Source organism: Oryx dammah, unplaced genomic scaffold (genome assembly GCF_014754425.2).
Source record: "Oryx dammah isolate SB20612 unplaced genomic scaffold, SCBI_Odam_1.1 HiC_scaffold_16, whole genome shotgun sequence".
Taxonomy (NCBI): Eukaryota; Metazoa; Chordata; class Mammalia; order Artiodactyla; family Bovidae; genus Oryx; species Oryx dammah.
This window is the reverse complement of record NW_024070200.1, coordinates 10,762,383-10,784,354: the sequence shown is the minus strand read 5'-3', so window position 1 is coordinate 10,784,354 and position 21,972 is coordinate 10,762,383. Positions and strand designations below refer to the sequence as shown.

General features: G+C 35.8%; 1 protein-coding gene across 1 annotated transcript in view; it reads left to right on the top strand.

Moving 5' to 3' along the window:
- PPP4R4 (protein phosphatase 4 regulatory subunit 4) overlaps positions 1-21,692 on the top strand; it is a 103,294-nt gene extending 81,602 nt beyond the window's left edge. The window contains exons 17-25 of the mRNA XM_040257192.1: positions 548-692; positions 3,069-3,110; positions 3,211-3,285; positions 9,929-9,998; positions 10,563-10,646; positions 10,944-11,040; positions 12,144-12,214; positions 17,462-17,609; positions 20,613-21,692. Coding sequence (XP_040113126.1) covers positions 548-692; positions 3,069-3,110; positions 3,211-3,285; positions 9,929-9,998; positions 10,563-10,646; positions 10,944-11,040; positions 12,144-12,214; positions 17,462-17,609; positions 20,613-20,637 — 757 coding nt within the window. The 3' untranslated portion in view covers positions 20,638-21,692. The remainder of the gene's footprint in view (positions 1-547; positions 693-3,068; positions 3,111-3,210; positions 3,286-9,928; positions 9,999-10,562; positions 10,647-10,943; positions 11,041-12,143; positions 12,215-17,461; positions 17,610-20,612) is intronic.
- Positions 21,693-21,972: the final 280 nt, after the last annotated feature.

Here is a 21,972-nt window from a genome sequence, read left to right as displayed (position 1 = left end):
TTAAATGTCATTTTTTTCAGTGAAAGCTTCACAGAAACCCTCTCTGACTACCTGTTTGAAACTTGTAACCCCCCTCCTCTGGTACTCCTTCACCTTCTTTCCTTGCTTTATTTTTTTCTGCAGCACTTACCACCGTTTGATGGACATTTTACTCATTCGTCGGAAAAGGAAATGACAACCCACTCCAGTTATTCTTGCCTGGAGAATCCCATGGGCAGAGGAGCCTGACGGGCTACAGTCCATGGGGTCACAGAGAATCAGCCACAACTGAGCGACTAACACTTATTCATTTGTTTATCCTCTCTCCCTACCTGTGGACTAGAATGAAAGCTCTGTGAGAGAGCAGAGAATTGTGTTGATTTTATTCACTGCAATGTTTCAGCACCCAGAGTAATGAATGCTTGACTCATCATGGGCCCTCCATAGATACTTGTTGCATAATAAACTCTCAAGCTAGCTAAAGCTTGAATTTTCTTTCAAATTCATATGACTATTATTCCAGGTTATTAAATTTACTCACAGGTTAATGCTTTTTAATTTATTATAGAATGAAACTTTGCTACTTGTTGCCCAAAGTGAAATCTACTCTGAAGATTCCTGCAGATAAGCATCTACTTCAGCAGTTGGAAATGTGTGTGAGAAAACTCCTCTGTCAAGAAAAAGATAAAGATGTTCTGGCTATCGTAAAAAGAGTAAGTATCCCTCTTGCAATGGCATTTGTCTTTCTTGGGTTAAGATGATCTTAATCATAGCTTCAGTATTTTAACTTGATGGGCTAACAGTAGTATGTTAAAATATTTTAATCATTGCTAGAGTAGTAAGGATTTGGTGGATGTGTGCTCTAACTGGAGAGGGAAGTTCCTTCTAGAAAGCACTCACCTGGTGGCTCAGCTGGTAAAGAATCCACCTGCAATGTGGGAGACCTGGGTTCGATCCCCAGCTTGGGAAGATCCCCTGGAGAAGGGCATGTCAACCCATTCCAGTATTCTTGCCTGAAGAATCCCTATGGACAGAGGAGCCTGGCGGGCTGTAGTCCATGGGGTCAGAAAGAGTCGGACGTCACGACTGAGTAACTAAGCACAGAGGGCGCTGAAACATTAAGCTTTTATTACTGGTAATATAAGCTCTATGCGAGAGAGCTTGCATTTTAGGTACTCTGTAAATACTTTTCAGCTAATAATGACTGTTTAACTCACCAGACTGTTTATAAGTGATTATAATTGGTAAGACTTTGTTGGTAAACTCACATTTGATAGAAACTTAGCCCTGGGACTTCCCTGGTGGTCCAGTGGCCAAGAAGCCACGCTCCCAATGCAGGGGGTCCAGGTTCATTCCCTGTCAGGGAACTACCCATATCCCACAACTGAGTCCCTAGCTAGGAACTTAGGCATGAAAGGGTTAGAAGGGCCTTTAGTGATCTGTTTGACTTTGCAGAAGCTCTGGACCTAGAAATGTTAGGTATCAGCTTAAGATCTTATTAGTAAGTGGTAGCTCCAGGGCTGGAATGGAGACCTCTTAACCCTTTTGAATTATATAACATTGTGTTTTATGGCTTTTTTGTTAGTTTTTTTTAAGCCTGTGATCTTATATGGATTGTTTGGCAGTGTTTAACACTGAAACAGTAAACATTTGGGTTAGTGAAGTCAAACTTGAAAATACTTTACAGTCTTTAAAATCTTTTTCACCAAACATTTACCTAATGTTTTTATGAGATTAAGTCAAGTCGTTATTTCTATGAATCTGAATGTGGAATTCAGGATACATAGTTTTTGAGCCTTTATTTGTAGTGAGAGAAATGATTTATTTATGTCATCAACAACTTGGTGTCAGTGATGAGGGGGGCAAAAAAGAGAATCCTTTGATTTTATTTTCTTTTTTCTAGGGACCCTTGTGATGTTGCATAAGAAGCTTTTTTAAAAAGTGATTTGATAACTTAGTATTAATTAGTATAATTTTATTTTATTGAAATGTAAATTCTCCTTTCATTAACTGAAATAATCAGAAATACTCAGAATCTAGACATGCATCTAAATCTTAAAACATAGATATACATACATTTGTTTTTACCAGATATTTCTGTCTTTACCATTTAATTACAATAACTTTCAAAATAGTAAACATGAGACAATTACTTTTTAAAATAATCAGTTAATTTGGCTGCATGTTGCCGCATGTAAGATCTCCCTTGTGGTGTGTGGGCTTAGTTGCCCGGCAGCATGTGGGATCTTAGTTTCCTGACCAGAGATTGAACTTGTGTCCCCTGCATCCAAAGGTGGATTCTTAACCCTTCCCCTACCAGGGAAGTTCCAGTTAGTATTTATATATAAACTGAAGAGATAACTCAAGCTGACCCCATAAAATAGGGGCAAAATGCTATAATTAAATAGATAGATTATTGAATGGATTATTCAGGAGTACAGTTCTTATTTTAAGAACATTGCAGATGAGGAAGTCATTCTGTCTCATAAAAATTCTGTACTATAATGTTTATCAAACTGATGTATTGGTGTGGAAACCCCTCAGGAAGCTATTCAAAGCCTTGTGATAAAAATGAAATAGCTTAGTCTAGTCAGTTTTTTTAAGATGAAAAGTAATTTCATTTAAAAGGAATATTTCATGGTGTGAATTACAACATTTTCATAAATTTCACCATAAAAATAAAACCAAATAAATACTATGTTTGCAATCAATAGCTTTGGACATATGAATAAATGTACTTATATCTTGACCATCAGAGTTATTCCTGTAAAGAAGTACTGTCTTCTGTAAGAGATAGAACCTTGGATTAGATGGGCCAGTGTTTGATTGAAATAATTTATTTCAGACAGTGTATTCTGAAAGACATAAATTAAGAGAATGCTTTCAGAGCAAAATATTTTTTATTCATTAGAATGTCATAAGGATCAAAAGTTTCTGTGGAAAGGAACTAAGAATATTAAACCAAATGATAGCCTTTCACATAGTGGAGAAATTTCTTCTTTAGACCTCTCTCTAGAAAAGGAGTCTTTTTGAGAAATGAGTAGTTGATTTAACTGCTGTTGAATTATTTTAAAACATTTTCTTTACAGACCGTGTTAGAGTTGGACAGAATGGAAATGTCCATGGATGCTGTAAGTATACTCCCTTTACCTTGTGTGGAAAGGAATCTTTAAAAATTGGCAGAGACTCATCATTACTGTTTCACAATTTCATTTGAAACTTTAAACTTAGTTTCAGAAAAAGTTTTATGAGAAAGATTTGTTGGATCAAGAGAAAGAAAGAGAAGAACTACTTCTTTTGGAAATGGTATGTTTTCACATGCATATACACCTACTCCTTTCTGACCAGTATTAACTGTGCTATGTTATTAAACTTAATAAATCATTTCAGTATCACACTACTTTTACTTTCTCTATAAATGACTAAAGAAGAGTCCTAATCTTTTGAAATATGTTCTTTTATGAACTGGAAGGAAAACTACATTTGAAAGCCTTTAAAAAAATACCTTCTTGAAATATATTGACTTATGATTAACTGCAAATGCTTAATGTGTACAATTTGGTAAATTTTGACATATGGACATATCTATGAAACCAGCATATAAAATACCAAACATTGCCGTTCCCTCAAAAATTGTGTTGTGCCCCTTGTAGTGAGAGAAATGAATTTGAATCATTTATTCAACTACAACTAATGAATTGAATCATTTATTAGTACTTTTTGGGTCTTGCTTCTCTCCACCAGCATAATTATTTTGAGATTCTTCTACGTTGTTGTGTATATCAAGAGGTCACTCTTTTTTATTTCTAAATAGTAGCCCAAACTATGGATATACCACCGTGTTTTTGCATGCATGCTAAGTCGCTTCAGTCATGTCTGACTCTTGTGACCCCATCTATAGCCCACCAGGCTCCTCTGTCCATGAGATTCTCTAGGCAAGAATACTGAAGTGGATTGCCTTTCCCTTCTCCAGGTGATATTCCTACCCAGGGATCAAACCTGCATCTCTTACATCTCCTGCATTGGCAGGCCGGTTCTATACCACTAGTGCCACCTGGAAAGTCACTTACCATGTGTATATCCCTTCCTTAATGGACATTTGGGTTACTTCTAGCTTGAGAATATTAGTGAAGAAGTCTTTGAGTTGATGTATACTTGGATTTCTTTGGGAAAATAATCTAGGAGTGGAATGGATAGATCATATGTTAAAGTATGCTTAACTTAAAAACAGAGACTGTTTTGCAAAGTAACTGTACCATTTTACACCCCCACGAACTTCACTTACCTCATATCCTCTGTAATGCTTGTAGGAGTGATGGTGTAATGGTATCTCATTGCAATTTCAGATTGCATATCCCTGATGCCTAATGAGGCTGAGCATCTTTGCCTTTGTGTATTGGCCATCCTTATATCTTAGTTGATGAAGTCTATTTTCAGATTTTAAAGTGGGTTGTTTCTCTTCTTATTATCAAGTTGTAAGAGTTCTTCATAAACTCTGAATACAATTCCTTTGTCAGATACACATTTTATGAATATTTTCTTGGAGTCTGTGCTTCTTTTTTCATTTACTTAACGGTGTCTTTTGAAGAGCAGAAATTTGATATTGATCAAGTGCAACTTATATCCATGTTTTCTCTTAGCATAGTTCATGCTTTTTTTGTACCCAAGAATCCTTTGAAAGTGAAAGTGAAGTCATTCAGTCATGTCCAACTCTTTGCGACCTCATGGACTGTAGCCTACCAGGCTCCTCCATCCATTGGATTTTCCAGGCAAGAATACTGGAGTGGGGTGCCATTTCCTTCTCCAGGGGATCTTCCCAACCCAGGGACTGCATCCAGGTCTTTTGCATTCCACGCAGACGCTTTTGCCTTTTGAGCCACCAGAGGAAGCCCTTAGTCTATCCCCAAATTATAAAGACCTTTTCCTGTTTTCTTCTAGGAATTTTAGTTTTAGGTTTTACATTTAGGTCTATGAATCATTTCAAGTTAATTTTTATGTTTTTTTTTTTTTCTATCTGACTAAGCAATTATTGTAGCACCATTTGTGGAAAACTTTCTTTTCCCCATTGAATTGCTTTAACACCTTTTTTGTTTGTTTGTTTTAATCAGTTGTTCATATGTATATATATGTGTGTATGTGTGTGTGTGTCTCTGCTTCGGGACTCACTATTTCATTCCACTGATTTATGTTTGTCTTTCTGGCCATTCTAAACTGTCTTGAACACTGTGTAGTAATTATTAAAGTCAGATAGGATCAGTTCTCAAACTTATTATTTTAAGTTGCTTTGGCCAGTTGAGGCCCTCTGCATTTTGATATAAAGTTTAGAATCAGTTTGTCAATTTCTAAAAAGCCTGAAATTTTAGTTAGGATTGTGTTAATTATCATTGATCTGTAGATCAATTTGGAAAATTGCCATCTAAACATTATGAGTCTTCTCATGATTGGTTTATTTAGTCTTTACTTTGCTTCTCAGTAGTTTTGGTAGTCTCAAGTATAGCGTTCAAGGAAGTCTTTTGTTAGATTTATTTCTAGTATATTATGTTTCTTGACACTGAGGATGGAATTGTAAGTTTAAATTTTGCTTTCTAGTTTTTTGTTGCTGGAGCTTAAGAATACTGTTGATTTTTTTATATTAGCCTTGTATTTTGCAGACATGCTGTTTTCTTATTTGTTCTAGAAGTTGGTTTTTAGATTCAATCAGACATTCAGCCTGAGCCATTATGTCATCTTGAGGAAAGCTTTCTTATCTCTCCTTGCTGTTCTTTGGAACTCTACATTCAAATGAGTATATCTTTCCTTTTCTCCTTTGCCTTTCACTTCTCTTCTTTTCTCAGCTATTTGTAAGGTCTCCTCAGACAACCATTTTGCCTTTTTGCTTTTGTTTTTCTTGATGATCTTGATCACTGCCTCCTGTACAATGTTACAAACCTCCGTCCATAGTTCTTCAGGCACTCTGCCCGTCAGATCTAATCCCTTGAATTTATTTGTTGCTTCCACTGTAGAACTGTAAGGGATTTGGTTTGATTTAGGTCATAGCTGAATGGTCTAGTGGTTTTCCCTGCTTCCTTTAAGTCTGGATTTTGCAATGAGTTCATAATCTGAGCCACAGTCATCTCCTGGTCTTATTTTTGCTGACTGTGTAGAACTTCTCTATCTTCAGCTGCAATGAGTATAATCAATCTGATTTCATTATTGACCATCTGGGGATGTCCATGTGTAGAGTCTTTTCTTGTGTTGTTGGAAGAGGGTGTTTGCTATGACCAGTGTGTTCTCTTGGCAAAGCTCTGTTAGCCTTTGCCCTGTTTCATTTTGTACTCCAAGGCCAAACTTGCTTGTTACTCCAAGTATCTCTTGACTTCCTACTTTTGCATTCCAGTCCCCTATGATGAAAAGAACATCTTTTTTCGGTGTTAGTTCTAGAAGGTCTTGTAGGTCATTATAGAACCATCATTCATTGCTTAGGACCCAGGTTTCCCTCTCGTTTTTTTTCCCCTTCAGCCTGAAGAATGGAATGCAAGTATTTTTAGACAGATTATCTTAGTTTTCCTTTATCTAAAATGTCTTATTTTTGCCTTCCTCTTTAAGGGATATTCTTATTGAATACTGAGTTTGCAAGCCTTTATTCATACTGTACTTAAAAGAATTATTTCTATCTATGTTCTGGTCTCAGTTCAGTTCAGTTGCTCAGTCGTGTCCGACTCTTTGCTACCCCTTGAATTGCAGCACGCCAGGCCTCCCTGTCCATCACCGACTCTCAGAGTTCACTCAGACTCATGTCCATCAAATCAGTGATGCCATCCAGCCATCTCATCCTCTGTCATCCCCTTCTCCTCCTGCCCCCAATCCCTCCCAGCATCAGAGTCTTTTCCAATGAGTCAACTCTTTGCATCAGGTGGCCAAAGTACTGGAGTTTCAGCTTTAGCATCATTCCTTCCAAAGAAATCCCAGGGCTGATCTCCTTCAGAATGGATTGGTTGGATCTCCTTGCAGTCCAAGGGACTCTCAAGAGTCTTCTCCAACACCATAGTTCAAAAGCATCAGTTCTTTGGCACTCAGCTTTCTTCACAGTCCAACTCTCACATCCATACATGACCACTGGAAAAACCATAGCCTTGACTAGATGGACCTTTGTTGGCAAAGTAATGTGTCTGCTTTTGAATATGCTATCTAGGTTGGTCATAACTTTTCTTCCAAGGAGTAAGCTTCTTTTAATTTCATGGCTGCAGTCACCATCTGCAGTGATTTTGGAGCCCAAAAAATAAAGTCTGACACTGTTTCCATTGTTTCCGCATCTATTTCCTATGAAGTGATGGGACCAGATGCCATGATCTTAGTTTTCTGAATGTTGAGCTTTAAGCCAACCTTTTCACTCTCCTCTTTCACTTTCCTCAAGAGGCTTTTTAGTTCCTCTTCACTTTTTGCCATAAGGGTGGTGTCATCTGCATATCTGAGGTTATTGATATTTCTCCCAGCAATCTTGATTCCAGCATGTGCTTCCTCCAGCCCAGAGTTTCTCATGATGTACTCTGCATAGAAGTTAAATAAGCAGGGCGAGAAATCTGATAAAATACCCACTCTCATTTGAATTATTGTTCTTCTGTGTATAATGTTGTTTGTCTCTGAATACTTCCAAGATAGTTTTTTTGTTTTTAGCAGTTTGATTTTGGTATTTTTAGGCATGATTTGCTTCATATTTATCCTGTTTTGGATTTGTTGAGTTTCCTGAATCTGTAAACACGTATTATTTCCCAAATTTGGGAAAGTTTGACCTGTTGTTTGTGTAAATATATCTTCTGTCCCCTGTTGCTCACTCTTATACTTCTGGGTCAATAATTATACATGAGTTAGATCTTTTGATATCATCCCACAGGTCCATGAGGCTTTGTTCTTTCTCTTTTCCCCCCTTAAACTCTGCTTCTCAGAGTGAATAATCTCTGTTGATACCTCTTCAGTGTCAGCAATTCTTCTCCTGCCTTCTCCTTTTGGCTATTGAGCCCATCCAGTGGTTTTAAAATTTCCGGTACTGTGTTTTTCAGTTATAATATTCCCATTTATTTTATTATATTGTCTATTTCTCTACAAAAAATTGTGCTGTGAGATTAAAAACTTAAGTGGAAATCCTCTGAAAAACAAATTGTATTATTTAGCAGTCTAAAAAAAAGGTTAGAGCTCAGGATTGCCAGTGGTAGACGTTCTAAAGAATAAACAGGCTCTAAAAGTTTTAAGACTTAATAACCTAAACCCAAGACAAAAATCAGAGAATAGAAAAAGATTCACAGATGATCCTACTATTAGAGTTACCCCACAAGGACTTCAAGATAATTGTGATTAATATGATCAAATAGTAGAGGAAAAGATAAAACAAATGATACTACTTCTTAAGCTCACTTAGCAATATTTTTCAGGTTTGCAAGTTTTATTTTCAGTCTTAGAACTTTTATTTAATGGTTTCTTACGCAGTCCAACTCTGTGTGGAATTTTTTGTCTTGTCTGTTTTCTCTTTTTCTTCATTGTACATTTTTTCTTGAAAAGAATGTGTATTCTCCATTGTTGACTGTAGTGTTCTGTACATGCCTGTTATGTCATGTTTGTTCAGAACTTGATAGGAGTTATCTTGGTTATTCTGTTTGGATAAAGAAGACTTTGAGCTTGGTAACATTTTGTTTCTTGGTCTGGGAACTGATTATATGGGTGTGTTCATTTTGGGAAAATTTACTGAGCTGTATACTTACAGTTTGTGTACTTTCTCTATGTGTATTATACTTCAATCAAAATTTAAATAATATCTGCAAATTTTTTTTTCACTCAGGCTTTTAAAAGAAGGATATTATTTTTTCACTTATCAGTTAGAAATGGAAAGGGCCAATAGTACCAATATTTTGCTGATGAGAATTAGTAAATGAAAGTGAAGTGAAAGTGTTAGTCACTCAGTCGTGTCCAACTCTTTATGACCCCATGGACTATAAACCCCAGGCTCCTCTGTCCATGGAATTCTCTAGGCAAGAGTACTGGAGTGGTTTCCAGTACTCTGGTTTCAAGTACTGCTATTCCCTTCTCCAGGGGGTCTTCCCGACCCAGGGATGAAACCTGGGTCTCCTGCATTGCAGGCAGATTCTTTACCATCTGAAAGGCTCATTGCATGATACCAAATTCATTATTTTATCTTGACAACCCTCCAAGGGCACAATTCTGTAGATGTTAAAAAAAAAAAATCTGAAAGAACTGTGACTTCTTTAGATACCAATTTTGGAAAAAAATTACTTCTGTTAGGTATTTTTGTGAACTGTATTTTTATATCTCTAAAGCTTAGAGTAATTTCTGATTAGAATAGTTTTCTAAATCTACTTATGCTTGTTAAATAATTAATTCAATGGAAGCATACCTCCTTGCTATACTTTAATAGTTTAGATCAGATAATGAATCCTCCTAGAAGCATTATACTTTGCATACTCTGTTGCTTTATGTCTCACTTTTAATTGGACATTAAGGGGATGTGGTATTTTAATCATAGCTCTACCAGTATCTTTATCTAGAGTTCTGTTGCCATTTTTGTCTTCTCTGAAATTTTTGTCATCAAGAAAGGCAAGATTACATTTTTTCCCTCCAGATTGAGTTGGTGTAGTGTATTCTTGGTTATTAAAATATTCATAGCTTTGGGACTTTGAAATGGTAAATAATCATGATGTATGAAACAACATGATACATAACTGTATGATCTTAATTACATAAAAATGGATGCTTAGTTATGAAAATACACAAATGAGACCTGGGAGGACATGACAGATGGTAAATTGCTTGTGATTGTGAATGACTTTGCTTTTTGCTTCTTGTGTTTTTTTGGTTGCCTATTATGCACATGTTAACTTTTAATAAATGTTATTTTAGAAACCTTAAAAAAGTAAACCTACTTATGCTTACCTTTAATGCTAAGGTACTGTTTTATTAATAGGAGCAATTAGAAAAAGAGAAGCAACAAAATGATGGAAGGCCCATGAGTGATAAAACCTTTGAAAAGAAACGTGAGTAGTTTTCCCACATCCTCACCACCAAGGTACACAATTGATGTTATATCCCAGCATTCTGAAGGCCATGCTGAGGTTTTTTTTTTTTTAATATGTACTTGTTTATTTATTTTTTAATTGAAGGACAATTGCTTTACAGAATTTTGTTGGTTTCTGCCAAAATATCAACATGAATCAGCCATAGGTATACATATATCCCCTCCCTCTTGAACCTCCCTGTGCTGTTTTTAATTTTACATGGAAAATCACTTTCTTTGGTTTATCAAAAGTTGTTCTCATAAATGGATGCTAACTCACACAGATCCTCACAAATAAATAAATGGTGAGGATCAGTGCAGAGGTTCAGATCTTTCAAAGGAAAGTTTGAAGTTTGATAACAGCAATAAGATTGTGAACTTGATCACTGAGTAACTAAGAATGAAATATTTAAATATATAAAGAATAAGATTTGGAAAAAAGTGCTGCTTAGTGAGAGAAAGTGGTTCATAGTCTCTGTGTTGTCTTGTGTATATGGAGATTAATTAGAGGAAATTATAACATTTAAAACAGAGTTTGTTTTAGGTAGAGACTCCAAGACACCAACAAGTCTGCCCAAGAGCATCCCCATTTCTGTTCCTGGATCCTCTTCTGCCACCCCATCCACAAGTAAGAAACTGGGTTTTGTGTCTGCTTTTTTCCTTTTATAAATGATAGTTACAAGGAAGTCACTCTATGAGATATGAGATATTGTTTGAAAAGCTCTTTTTTTCTTTTACTCCATTTGGTGCTTCTTAATGGGCAATGAAGTAAGAAGTACTCCAGTCAGGTCAAACCAAGGCAGGGAAGCCACCCACTCAGTATGTTACTCAGAGTGGTGGGAGCTGGAGAGGCAGTGGGGTTGGGGCAGCTGAGGATGAACTGATGAACTAAACAATTGCATTTGCCTTCTGCTTGTTACTCTAGGTAAAGAAATCAAGAAATCTAAATTGATTCGAAGCCAGTCTTTTAATAATCAAGCTTTTCATGCAAAATATGGCAACTTAGACAAATATACTACTAGGTATGATCTGTCAGCTTTTCACATTCTGACTTAATTTTTATTTTAACACATCTTTATGTGAGATGTTTACATTATTATATAAAATAGGAATTAATTTTGAGGTTTTTCATAGGTGAACAATAAATTACCATCTATAAAAATTTCATATTAAGAAAAATAGTAGTCTTACCAATTTGCATAAGAACAGTTATCCTGGAATTCTAGGAAGCCTCCTTCTCCGATCCTGTGTAACGACATCATGGAATCTGTATATTGTTTTATGAGGAGAGTGGTGCTCTATCTCATGTGCCACACAGCTTCTAAATGGGTGTGGACATGCCCGATTCACTGAATAGATGTGATGTCTATTTGCTGTTTGTGTTGTTTCTGTCCATGAAGAAACCACTGGCCTCTTTCTGTGGTAAAATGGTCACAACAGAGTTCTCCTGACTGTGATTGTACGTCTAGTCTCCCTTTTGGCTCAGCAGACAAAATTGTAAACAGTTAAGATTAGGGGAGAATCAGTATAAATTAAATGACCATGACTCTTATATATATTGTATACATATAGTAAATATGTAACGGCTGCAAATCAGTCAGCAAGCAAAGTAATTTTAAGGAACCGTAAATGTCTTTAAAACTATTTATCAAGAAAAAGACTGTTATGGAAAAATGTTTTTCTTTTATTTTTATAAACCTTTTTATAAAAAATTGAAAAAAAGCTTACTCTGGATGTGTTTTGGCTATGCTTTTGGACATTATTGGTAGAATTATTTACAGCTCCTAGCCAACAGGGTGATCTCAAGATGGGCAAAAGAGGATAGAACTAAAGGTGTATTATTCCTAGGAAAATTTTCTCTCTATTACCTGGTTTGGCTGCGTATCAAAAGAAAAACTGTTATTCTGATGTAGCAGAAGTTTAAGGAAATGCTTTTAACTTAAAGTAATTGTGAGGTGTGGAATGTAAAAAATAAATGAGAAATAAAAGTAGTAAGCATGTTTCATAACAAGTAGAGGAAAGCATTAAGGAAAAGTTAGGAAAGACCAAGTGGTATTTTCTAATCAATGGCTGAGACTGAAAGACACGTTTTCTTGTATTTTAACTAAATCATGTTCTTTTCTAGTAAAAGTTCTACAGCAGCATATACACCTTCTGTCTCAGGTTTATCAAAGACTTCTATGATTTCACTAACTGGTAAGTAGAAATCTGAGCTCTTCAAATAATTATTAAATTTAATAAAATACAGTTTTCTTTAAATGACTCATTTCTTTATTTCTAGATACAGTGTTCCCAAATTTATGTCTTTATCAAATAGCAAAGAAACTTTCCCCTAGCAGTTAAAAGACTTGACACTACTATTTTGTTTTCACTGTGTCAAGAGTCAGAGTTCAATACTTTTAAAAGAGGAGAAGTACAAAATGATAGGATACTGCAGCCAATAGGGTGATCTAGCCGTGACCCTTAGCCAATCTCAAGATAGGCAAAAGAGGATAGAACTAAAGATGTATTATTCCTAGGAAAATTTTCTCTCTATTACCTGTTTTGGCTACATATCAAAAGAAAAACTGTTAAGCAGAAGTTTAAGGAAATGCTTTTACTACAGTCTGAAGACCTGCTCAGGCATAGACTAAAAGTTTTAATTTTTAAGGAAGTTAAAACACTAAGGCTTCACTGTGGATCATATGCAGCTAAACAATTACAGTATTACATACTTGAAAGTTTATACCAGGGATAAGCAAACTTCTCTGTAAAGGACCACATGGTAAATATTTTGGATTCTCTTGGCCAAACTGGTTTCTGTCCCAATTACTCAACTGTAGTATAGCAGAGTAAAAGCAGCCACAGACAATACGTAACAAGTAGGTGTGGCTTTTATTCGACACAATATTGTATCTCAGGGAACAAGGAGGCCTGTAGAGGGATAGCAATCAGGGAATGGCCAGAAAGTAAAGCGATCAGAACATGTACAACATTCATCAATTAGGCCATCTTATAGAGATGTGGTTCATGGTGCCCTAAGACAATTTCAATAGTAACATCAAACATTACTGATCACAAACACCACTGTAAATATAACAACAAGGAAACAGTTGGAAATATTGCAAGAATTATCAAAATATGACACAAAGACAAGAAGTGAGCAAATACTATTGGAAAAATGGTTCTGGTAGACTTTCTGGATGCAGTGTTGTCACAAACCTTTCAATTTGTAAAAAAAAAAAAAAAAAAAAAAAAACAAGAAAAAATGCATGATCTGTTTTATCTGCAATAAAGTGAAGAGCAATAAATTGAGGTAGGCCTGTGTATGATCTGCAGATTCTAAAGTTTAGCATCCATGGCCTAAAAAGCATATCTCTCGTTAAGGGTAAATCATTTATTAAAATATTTGAAAAATATTCTCTTAAAGTTTCAGTATTATTTTGGGGAGAGGATATAAATTGAATGAAGTATTTCCTAGGTTTCTTGGTTAGAAAAATGTGCTTATTATTTATTACTTAATGAATTTCAGACTGAGGAAAACATCAATACAATTACATATCTGCTCTATAATGAGAAAATGGGAGCAAAATATCTCTAAACAAATATATTAGGTGTTCACATAGAGATTGTATTTACTTTGGGAGCGAAGATGGGCTTCAGGATGATTGTCATTTGAGATGAACCTTAAGGTGCTCTAATATTTTGACTGGCAGAGATGGGTATGGAATACCATCCCATTCAGAGAAACTGTTGGAAGTAAAAGCTGACTATTGTGTCTTTAGAGAACAAGAGCAGCCTGTCAGGCTGGAGTGTGGAGAAGGGTGTGTGTGTGTGTTGGGGGGGAATAGTGTTAAATAAAAAATGGAAAGGTCAAAGACAGTATGGAAACTCAAATTAATACTTTTTACTTAACATGTACCTATCAGTCATCAATTATAGCATTGCAAAGCTCTGTAGGCACCACAGGTTGGATGAAACGTAAAGGGAATTCTAGTAAGGATTCATGGAAACAAATTGCAATGTATCCTCCATTGCAGGTGGGTATGAAAATTGGTGGAAGTTTTTGGAAACAATTTGGTCAAGTTCACCAAGAATTCTAGTTTTTAAAGATATTTCCTCAAAAAATCCCATATCTAGTGATCTGTTGTGAAGTATAAAATAAAAAACCAGAAAACAGAAAAAAAGGTTTGTCAGTGTGTACCCTTGATATGATGTGATGAAAATACTACTTTAACTCTGTCATCCTACCTCAAACCTATAACCTTAGTCTAATTGTGAGAAAAGTATCAGACAGATTCCAGCAGAGGCACATCCTACAAAATATTTGACCAGTACCCCTCACAGCTGTTAAGGTCATCAAAAGCGAGGGAAGGCTAAGAAGCTGTCCCAGCAAAGGAGACCTGACAAGTAAGTGTATTGTGGTATCCTGAATGGTATCCTTAGATAGAAACAGACATTGGATGATACTGAGGAAATCTGAACACACTGTGGGTTTTTGTTAATAATACCATGTTACCATTGGCTCATTGATTGTACCAAGTATAGTATATAAATGTAACGTAATAAAAAGGACCCTGATTTTGGGAAAGATTTGAAGGCAGGAGGAGAAGGGGACAACAGAGGATGAGATGGTTGGATGACATCGCTGACTCGATGGACATGAGTCTGAGTAAGCTCCAAGAGTTGATGATGGACAGGGAAGACTGGCATGCTGCAGTCCATAGGGGCACAAAGAGTTGGACTCGACTGAGTGACTGAACTGAACTGACTGAACTGTGGGGGTAGGTGGGAATTCTTCATACTCGTCTCAATTTTTCTATAAACCTAATACTTTAAAAAATTATGTCTGTTTGAAGATAACATTTTAAATAACCTTAAAAATATTAAATGCTCAGGGATCAAATTTAGCAAAATGTTTGCTAGATTCTAACACTGCTGGAAGAAATTAGACATAAGTAAATGGAAGTCACACCTTGTTCATGGATTGGAAAACTTAATATTGTTATGATGTCAATTGTTTTTAAATTGAGCCAGAGATTCAATGCAGTCCTGATAAAAATATTTTTGAAAGTTACTATGTCTTTAAATACACAGAACTGAGTATTTTGAAAAAAAAAAAGATTACCTGATATCATTTACTCCTAAAGCTTCAGTACTCAAGACTGTGTGACCTACACTGACAAACTTAGTTAGCTGAGTTTTAAGATTTTCTTAACTAAAATTTTTTGATGCTAAAACAATTGAATATCCATAATAAACCCCCAAAACTGAACCTCAATTCTTATCTCACACTATACACAAAATTAACTCAAAATGTATTGTAAACTTAAACATAAAAGTTAAAAATGTGACATTTCTGAAGAAAATATAAGTCTTTGTGATTTTAGAATTGACAAAAATTTCTCCAAACCATAAAAAATTAACTTACTGTACTTCATTAAAATGTAAAACTTTGACACTTTGAAATAGAGTGCTAAAAAAATAAAAGGCAGGACACAGATTGGGAGAAAATATTCATGTTACATACACCTGACAAAGGACCTGTATCTAGAATATACAAGGTTTTTTTTTTTTTTTCAAGTTGAAGTATAGTTGATTTACAATATTGTTAGTTTCAGGTGTACAAGCACAGTGATTTAGTTATATGTATTCTTCAGATTCTCTTCCCTTATAGATTATTACAAACTATTGAGTATAGTTCCTTGTGCTGGCTTTTCCAGTGGCTCAGCTGGTAAAGAATCTGCCTGCCAATGCAGGAGGCTCAAGAGACGGAGGTTCAATCCCTGGAGAGAGAAATGGCAACCCACTCCAGTATTCTTGCCTGGAGAACTCCATGGACAGAGGAGCCTGGCTGGCTACAGTCCATGGGGTCACAGAGAGTCAGACACGACTGAGTATACATGCCTTGTGCCATTCAATAGATCCTTGTTGGCTATCTGTTTTATATATAGCACTGTGTATATGCCATTCCCAACCTCCTAATTTATCCCTCCTGCCACCCTCTTTATGTTTTCTATGTCTGTGAGTCTCTTTCTGTTTTGGAAATAAGTTCATTTACATCTTTTTTCTTTTTTTAGATTCCACATATAAGTGATATATGATATTGTTTCCTGGCTTCTCATAGTATGACAATCTACTATCATAGGTCCATTCAAATGCTGCTAATGGCATTACTTTATTTTTATGGTTGAGTAATATTCCATATTCCACCAAATCATCTTAATCCATTCATTTGTTGAAGGACATTTAGTTTGCTTCTAATGCCTTGGCTATTACAAATAGTGTTGCAATGAATGCTGGGGTGCATTTATGTTTTCATATTACGGTTTTCTCCAGGTATATGCCCAGGAGTGGATTGCAGGATCATATGGTAGCTCTATTTTTAGTTTTTAGAATATACAACAATCTTTAAAACAAATCAGGCAACTGATTTTAAAATGGGAAAAAGATTTGAACAGGCATTTCACAAGAGAAGATATACAAGTAAGTAAATAAAAAGATGCTTAAGATCAGTAACAGTAGAAAATGAAAGTTGATAAAATGAGAAAAAAATCACACACAAGGAGATACCACATCACATCCACTAGTGTTTAAAAACGCTCACAATATCAAGTGTGTGAGAATATGGAGTAACCCTCCAGGACTCTCATATATTGGTGCTGGAAATGCAAAGTGGTATAACCACTTCAGACAGCAATTTGGCAGTTTCTTAAATATACACTGACTACATGGTTCAGCAGTTCCATTCAAGACTTAACGAAAGAGAAAACACATGTCCACACACAAACTTGCACACTATCATTCACAGCAGCTGTATTTGTAATAGATTATAATGGGGGTGGAAATCATGATGTCTGTCAATAGGAGAATGGATAGACAAATTTCGGCATGTCCATGCAGTATGAATGTTCTCAGTCACTCAGTCGTGTCCTACTCTGCAACCCAGTGACTAACCCACCAGGCTCCTCTGTCCATGGGATTCTCCAGGCAAAAATACTGGAGTGTAATGCCATTTCCCAATAGGAATACTGGTCAGCAATAAAAAGGATAAATAAAGTATTGACATATAAAATGAGGATGAATTGCAACATAATTATGCTGAATGAAAAGTCAGACAAAGAGTGTATACTGAGTCCATTTATATGAAATTTCATGAAATGCAGACTAATCTCTAGTGAGCAGCAGCAGGCAGGTTCGTGCTTGCCTGGCATCGGAGAGGGAGCGGAGGGATGATGAGGCAGGAGCAAATGTGATGGGTGTGTTCACTCTTGATTGTGGTGATGGCTTCATAGTATATACAAATTTCAGAACCTTAAATTTGTGCAGTCTATTGTATATAATTTATACCTTAGTAAAGTTGGCTTTAAAAGAAGGGGAAAAGTCAGCTCTCATGAACCTTCTCGAAGGTTCACATCTCTCTAGTGGACTCCATCTGGCTGACTGTACGTGTGTTCCTTTCAGATGACTCATTCCGAACGCGTAACACCAATAGTGCTCCCAGTTCCTTTTCGTCTAATACCTCCCTGCCCAGCACCTCCCAAGGGACAGGTAACTCAGTTGATCCCAAGAGCAGTGGAAGTAAAGATACACAACCACGGAAGGCTACCTTGTAAGTAATCCAGTGGTGGACTGCCAAGTGTTTATTCTGTTCTTTTTCTTAGTGTACTTTCCTTCCCACTTAAATAGTTCCCAAAGAATAGGAAGTGTCTATAATGAGGAAATGCTATCAGTTAAAACGGTTGTTATCACATGCCTCTGGTTATGTTACATATTTTGTATAAGATAATTTATATATGGCAAAGAGGTTGTAACCTTAGGGAATTGACAAGAAACTTTAAATGGCTTCCATTAATAGCTGAGATCTATTTATATTTCTGCAAAATATTTGCATTTCTTTAAACAACTAGCTTGGGCTTCCCTGGTGGCTCAGTAGTAAAGATCTGCCTGCAGTGCAGGAGATGTGGGTTCGATTCCTGCATCAGGAAGATCCCCTGGAGAAGGAAATGGCAACCCATTCCAGTATTCTTGCCTGGAAAATCTGATGGACAGAGGAGTCTGGCTGGCTACAGTCTATGGGGTTACAAAGAGTCAGATATGACTTAAGAGACTAAAACAACAGCAAAAACAAGCAACTAGCTTAAGGTCATGGTATTTAATCACCCAGTGCTCAGAAGGATGGGTGTAATGATGCCAGTTAAGAAATACTACTGCAGCATATAATCTAGAGTTGTGGGTCCAATAAGATAGAGATTTCTACTGACATTTGTTCCTTAAAGTTATAAGGAACCCCTTCGTGGTTCCTTTTTATGCACCAGTTGTATCTTATTTGAATTGATGAAACCTTTGTTTCTCTTAGGTTAGACATGTAAGAGGGTAGTGGGGAAAAAAAATCAACATAAGTAGAGGTCATATCCATGTAGAAGCAATTCATCCAAGATGCCCAAACTATAGTTACAGGTTTCCTCTTCCATATGGGACACCTGACTCTTCTGATTAGAAGAGAATTTAAACAGGATTCAGATTTTCTTTTAAACATAGTTCACTTAATTCATGAATGAAGTGAAAATGAAAGTTGCTCAGTCATGTCCAACTCTTTGCAACCCTATGGACTATACAGTTCACAGAATTCTCCAGGCCAGAATACTGGAGTGGGTAGCCTTTCCCTTCTCCAGGGGATCTTCCCAACCCAGGAATCGAACTGGGGTCTCTGCATTGCAGGCGGATTCTTTACCAACTGAGCTATTAGGGTAATTCATGAATATTTTGATGAATATTTTCTAATAAAGTTTCCATCGTGCATCTTTTTGCACATCAGAAGCTCCATACTGAAGTCCCATTTAGGAACTGAACTGTATTATAATTTGTTCTAAATTTCGAATTGGCCATTGGTATATACAAATATAGATGTATTCCAAATTCACTTAAAACTTAGAAGTATATTTATTGAATAGAGCTCAAAAGAAGACTACATAATAGAAAAAAATTGATAGTAAATAGTAATATTGATGGTACAGGTTAGTAGTGTTACTACAGAGAATTTCTTAGTCATACGATTATTGTTCTAATGACTGTGCTGTGGAAGCTCCATTTAAAGTCTTGAGATAGAGGCAGAACAGGGTAATGATCTATGGAGACCACAGAGCTGGGCCTCGTGCTCTGGCTCCCACGTGCAGTTCATGTCAGCACTCTGGTCCTCGCTGTGCCCTCTGTGAAACGATGGGACAGACTCAGTTCATCCTCTGAGGCACCTAACCTTTTGACATCCTGAAATCCTTCCTCTTGATCACTCTTAACCCTCTTCCTCTCAAAAGACTGGTCTGGAATTCTTCTATTGAAAAACACATTTAATAATATCAGAATGCAATTCATTCTCTCCTCATCTTTCTAAATGCAATAGTCATTTATTGTTAAAAGTAAAGACCATTGCAGTCTAATCTACTTATACCAGCTCTCCATTATTGGCACCAGTGGTAAAGAATCCACCTACCAATGCAGAAGACACAAGCGATGGGTAAATTCGATCCCTGGGTCGGGAAGTTCCCCTGGAGGAGGAAATGGCAACCCACTCCAGTATTCCTGCCTCAAAATTCCCACAGACAGAGGCATCTGGCAGGCTACAGTCCATGCAGCCGCAAAAAGTCGGACACAGCTGAGCAACTGATCATTATTTCAGATTACTTCTTTATGTGTTCTTTCATTGTTGAGCATGCTTTCCCTTTTTATGGACTAAATTTTATTTTGCTCAATATTTATAATATATAATTATATAATCAGTTGCATATATAATTGTTTAAAAAATGAATCTAGAAACAAACACTGCTAAACAGTCACGTGAAGTTTGTTTTTTTTCTGAATATTCAGAAGTAGGAGGTGTATTGGTATCACAGCTGCTTGGTTAATGTGTAACTGAATCTCCAAGTCCACACTCTCTCCATGTTATGTGGTTCTAATTTAGACTTTCTCATGAATGCACACTGCCACATAACTGCAATAGGTGATCAGTATCTGTAGAATTATTAGTCATGTTTCTGTGGACTCTTATCCACCATTCAGCACTATGGCATATCCAAATGAAAATCTATCCTTTTTGCTTAAAATAAGCCTGTGAAGTGATTTCAGAAAGTATTAATTATCTCAGTTTTGCTGCTTAAAAAAATTCTATGCAGTACATTCTCCAACTTTCCATTGTCATAAAGATGATACATCTGGCATTTAAAAATATCAGTGTCTTAAAGGAAGTTTAGGAATGCATTGTATGTTACGTTTTACAAGGCCAGATGATTGATAATTTTAGGTTGTGTTAATTTCTGCTATGGTTATAGAAATGAAAAACAAGAAAAGTATGAATTGAATTGAATGCTATGTTAGATGCACATAAGATTGAGTAATTAAAGGTTATTCCAAGTAAACTTTAACGTGTCATTCACTTATCCACTTAATCACAGTTCTCATATATTAGTTTTTTTCATAGTAGATTATATCTGTTTCTTTACTTTGTAAGTATCATATGGATAAACTTTTTCATGTTTTGTTTTCTTTTTTCTTCTTTTCTTCTCCTCTCCCCCCGCCTTCTTCCTTCTCTTCTTTCTTTCTTTCTTCCTTTCTGACAAAGAAAATCCAGAAAATCCAATCCTTAGGCCATCTCCTTGAAGAAGGAGGCAAAACAAAGACAACTGCAGATAATGTGATTGATGAACAAAAGCTAAAGCAATGGCTGATGACTGGAAAAGAGAGAGATACATAATGGCAGCTGATGTTGTTAAACGTTCCATATTTGAAATTATATTCCCTAGTAGGTATAATATATATTTCTTGAACAATAATGTGGTTACAGAATTCCAATGTTATAGTGAAGTGTAATGAAAAAAAAACATTAGGTATGTGCTTTACTGCTACAAAAGAGATAAGTCTGCATTTATTTGTGCAGGAAACCATCTATTTAACTGTGCTAGAGTTTAGCATTTAAAAATTGTATGAAAGGCCCAAATCAAATGAAATCACCCTGCCTAGATAATCACTTGGAGGGGGACTTGGGAGTAAAAAAGGCACTGCATTTTCTCACGAATCTCCAAGCCCAATGGAAAAGTCACACTGAAACGGTACAAACAGCTGTCTGAAATTATATCAGTCCTGCGATTGTGGTGACAAGATGTTGTACCTGGATATTCTGAAATTAAAATTTGGCAATGAAAATTCTACAAAGATTTCTGATAACTTTTAGCTACAACTAACTTAAAAATAATAGATTGATGATTTCCTTTGTTACCTAGAAGAATTTATTTTATAAATACTTTGTTTACATTTTAGATTGTATTTGTCCTTACTGAATTAGAAATGATGAATCTAGTTTGAATCAGCTGTTATTCCAAGCTATCATGCTTAAGCTATGTCAACAGCATTTATTTGTACTAATGCTATTATTTCCATCAAAATTTGCCTGTGGAACCTATACAGTTCTTAATTTTAAAAATGTCAGTTCTTGAGATATACTGTATGAAGCTATTGTCAGCTTCTCTATTTCAAAATGCAATCAGCATATAATTATATTGATATTGAAAATGTTTTTTTTTAAATATATTGATGTATGATAAAGATGATCTAATTTGTGAATGCATATGCGTGTGTGGTTACTTTTTATAATGTGAAATAATGAATAATGAATTTGCCCAAAATAAAACATAGGTTAATGAGATACCTGTGTTTGTGAAAACAGTTTTAAATATTTTCTGCAGTTTTTATTCTGTAATTAAAGACAGTTTATTTTTAAGTAATGAACAAGAAAAGGGCACAGACATCAACTAAAATCACCCAGGGGGCAGCTACTCAGTATGAGGCTTTCATGGTGTTTGTTTTCCTCCTTTCCTTACCTCTGGCCTCTTTTTTTGGCTATTTTTAGTGATGCTTAATATCTTTCACTGAAGGACCATCAGGTAAATGAAATTGTTCAACCATTCATTTTGTCAGTAGTTTAA